This window comes from Trachymyrmex cornetzi, unplaced genomic scaffold, assembly GCF_001594075.2.
Source record: "Trachymyrmex cornetzi isolate Tcor2-1 unplaced genomic scaffold, Tcor1.1 scaffold1698, whole genome shotgun sequence".
Lineage (NCBI taxonomy): Eukaryota > Metazoa > Arthropoda > Insecta > Hymenoptera > Formicidae > Trachymyrmex > Trachymyrmex cornetzi.
The window spans coordinates 39336-43230 of record NW_017296307.1 but is presented as its reverse complement, the minus strand read 5'-3'; the positions used below and the strand labels follow the sequence as shown (position 1 = coordinate 43230).

Sequence of the window (3895 nt, the reverse complement as noted above, 5' to 3'; positions counted from 1 at the left end):
GGGCCGACAGTCGGAAATTGGCAGCCGACATTGGCCCGATGTTGGCCCAGTTTTAAAATCGTACATGGGAATCCTATCGAATGATTCATGAAGAAATTCAAATGCAACAATTAACTGAAAATTACAATATACGTGATTTACAATTGGGATTTTTAACAAAAAAAGGTATTGATCGTGGTCGGTACAATATACAAAAAGTAAATGAAGTAGCAGCTGTTTTTTCTACTACTGCAAATGGAGAAATTCCAGAAACATATGTTACAATTTATAATAAAAGCAACAAGACGATACAACAAGTCAATACGATGGATCCAAATGTAGAACCATGGATTGATCCATTGTATTATCCATATGGTAATCAAGGTTGGCATGGTAATTTACAATGTAATAATAGTAATAAACGAGTTAGTAGAGCTGCTTACGTGAAACATCGAATAGCTATACGTGATAATTTTAATATTTTTATTTTGGGAAGACGATTATTTCAGCAATAACTTGTAGATAATAATGTTAAAATTGAAAAAGATAGAATTAATTATTGCAAACAGAATCAAAAACAATTGCGAGCTGAAAGTTATCAAGGATTAATTGATTATTTGGCAAATGTTGCTAATAATAATGATGCTCATATAGGAAATATGATTATACTTCCATCGACGTTTGTAGGTTCACCGCGTAATATGTTACAGCATTATCAAGATTCGATGGCTATTGTTAGAAAATATGGAAAACCAGAACTTTTTATTACTATGACTTGCAATCCAAATTGGCGCGAAAAATTAGAGAAAATTTACTTCCAAATCAACAACCTGTAGATAGACTAGATATCTGTGCTCGTGTATTCAATATAAAAAAAGATTATTTGATTGATATCATCGTTAGACAAAAATTTTTTGGAGAAGTTCTCGCCTATGTTTATGTGATAGAATTTCAAAAACGAGGATTACCACACATACATTTGTTGGTTACTTTGAAACAAAATTATAAGATATTAAATCCTGAAGCAGTGGGTAGATTTATTTCAGCAGAAATTCCTAATCGTAATGAAAATTAAAATTTACATAATGTAGTAATGAAACATATGATTCATGGGCCATGTGGAGATTGGTGTTTAATAAACAACAAATGTTCGAAACATTTTCCAAAACAGTTTCAATCTGAAACGATCATGGATGAAGATGGTTATCCACAATATCGTCGACGAAATGATGAATTGTTTTACGAAAGACCTGGGCGATATGTTGTCAATAATTATCGATATGTCGTTTTTTCCGTATAATCCAACGCTTTTACTTTTATTTAATAGTCATATTAATGTGGAAGTAGTTTCGAGTATACGATCTGTGAAATATTTGTATAAATATATTTATAAAGGTCACGATGCTGCATCTATAATTATTGGAGAAAATGTGGATAAAACGATAATTCATAATGAAATTCGAGATTTTATCGAAGCTCGTTATGTTGGTCCTGTGGAAGCATGTTGGCGTATTTTGAACAAACCTTTACAAGAAAAGAGTCACGCTATTTTTCGTTTACAGGTACATTTGCCAAATGAACATAGTGTAATTATAGATGAGAATGTTAATAATGATGCAATAAGATCGGCTGTAGAACGAGTGACGATGTTATTGGATTATTTTGAATTAAATGCTCGAGATAACGAAGCGAAACAATATTTTTATAGTGATATTCCATCTCATTATGTATTCAAAAAAGTAACAATTAATGGTAAAACCATTAATCGTTGGGAAAAATGTCAGAGATATTTTAATTGTATTGGTCGAATGTATTCCGTTAGTCCATCTCAGATGGAATTGTTTCATCTACGTATACTTTTACTACATGTTAAAGGAGCGAAGAATTTTGAAGAACTAAGGACACTTAATAATGAAATACATCAAACCTTTACCGCTGCGTGTTTAGCATTAGGACTCATAGAAGATTATAACGAATGGTATCGCGCAATGAATGAAGCTAAAGTTTGGATGATGCCAAGGCGACTTCGTAATTTATTCGTTCGAATTTTAATTCATTGTCAACCAGTTTATCTGAAAAAATTATGGGATGAGTTTAAAAGAGATATGTCGGAAGATTATATAAGACAATATGGACTTACAATAGGAATAAAGAAAGCTTATCGCTATATTATTAATTTACTAGAAAAGGAAGGATCTAATATAACTAATTTTTTTGAAATAGAACAAGTTACAGAGGAACAAGAGATAGAAAATACAGAAGAAGGTCAAGAAGATACATTGATAGGTATGCGATAATATAAACAGCTAAATGTAAAACAAAAGGAAATTGTCGACACAATTTTAGCAGCAGTAGTTACTAACAATAATAGTAATACTTGTTTTTATATTGATGGTCCAGGTGGATCTGGTAAAACTTTCATTTATACGACCTTGTATTATTTACTTAAAAGTAGAGAAAAAATAATCAATACGATGTCATTTACTGGTATTACTGCGACATTACTTCCAAAGGGAAGAACGATTCATAAAGTTTTTGGATTACCGGTACCTCTTTTTACTGATTCTACATCAAACATTAAAGTTCAGTCTAAAGAAGCTGATAATTTAAAACTTGTAGATATTTTCATTTCAGACGAAGCTCCTATGGCTCCACGTTATGTATTGGAAATAATGGATCGAACATTACGTGATATAATGCAAAATAATAATTTATATTTCGGTGGGAAAATAGTGCTTCTCGATGGTGATTTTAGACAATTATTACCTATAAAAGAAAGAGCTACGCGTATTGAAGTTATAAATTTATCCATAAAATTTAGTACCTTATGGCCACAATTTAAAATATTTTCATTGACAGAAAATGTACGAACTTTACCAGAAGAAAGAGAATTTGCACAATTTTTACTAGATTTAGGAAATGGTACTTTAAATGATTACTCGGATAATGTTCAAATTCCTGAAAGATGTATAGCGAAAATTGATTCGGATATGATAAAAGATACATATGGAGATATAATAACACACAAGAGATATTATAGAGACATTATAGTTAATCACATTATATTATCTGCAAGAAATGCGGACGTTGATGAAATAAACGAGAGAGTAGTTAAATTATTGGATGAAACAACAGAAAGAATTTATACAAGTGTGGATACTCTTGAAATTAACGATAACGAAGATATATGTGAAGCGATTACAACAGAATATCTTAAGGGGATGCTGGAGTGACGGTCAAAGTTAATCAAGGTCGATAATATAGATTTTCAGAAACTTACGCCTGTACGCTTACGCCCTCTGAGCGCCCTACAGCGCGTTAGCCTTGAAGCCAAACGCATTTCCTCATATCGCATGCTATCGCATGCCTATCACATAGCTCCTACTCACTCTATCAAGTCTGTTCGAGTATTTGACGCGACAAACTTGAATAATATCGCGTTATAATAGACCCAATCAAATAAAGTAAAGTTGCTTACTATATCTAGAATATGATTTATACATTTGAAGCAAACACAATAATGATGTCGAAACGTCTGTAATTTATACTTGTGATTTATAATATAATATAAATTATATACAAACTTACCTGCTTCTCATAAAGAATCACCATTTGGGCCATTTTCACCAACGCCAATTACTTAATCGACCATGAAACTGATAATTAATCACGTTTGCTGTCATATATTATAAATCATGAGCATAAATTACAAAAAATTTAAATTAAAAAAAAATGTAAAACAAAAGGAAATTGTCGACACAATTTTAGCAGCAGTAGTTACTAACAATAATAGTAATATTTGTTTTTATATTGATGGTCCAGGTGGATCTGGTAAAACTTTCATTTATACGTCTCCCCATACACCAGTTCTGCTGAGGTCGCCTTCAGATCCTCCTTTCATGCAGCCCTTATCCCA

General features: G+C 31.6%; 1 protein-coding gene across 1 annotated transcript; it reads left to right on the top strand.

Moving 5' to 3' along the window:
* The first annotated feature begins 80 nt into the window (after positions 1-80).
* On the top strand, positions 81-3212 carry LOC108759143 (uncharacterized). Its single transcript, XM_018504460.1, has 4 exons — positions 81-372; positions 1375-2265; positions 2380-2724; positions 2839-3212. The coding sequence occupies exons 1-4, from the start codon at positions 81-83 to the stop codon at positions 3210-3212; spliced, it is 1902 nt and encodes a 633-aa protein (XP_018359962.1).
* Positions 3213-3895: the final 683 nt, after the last annotated feature.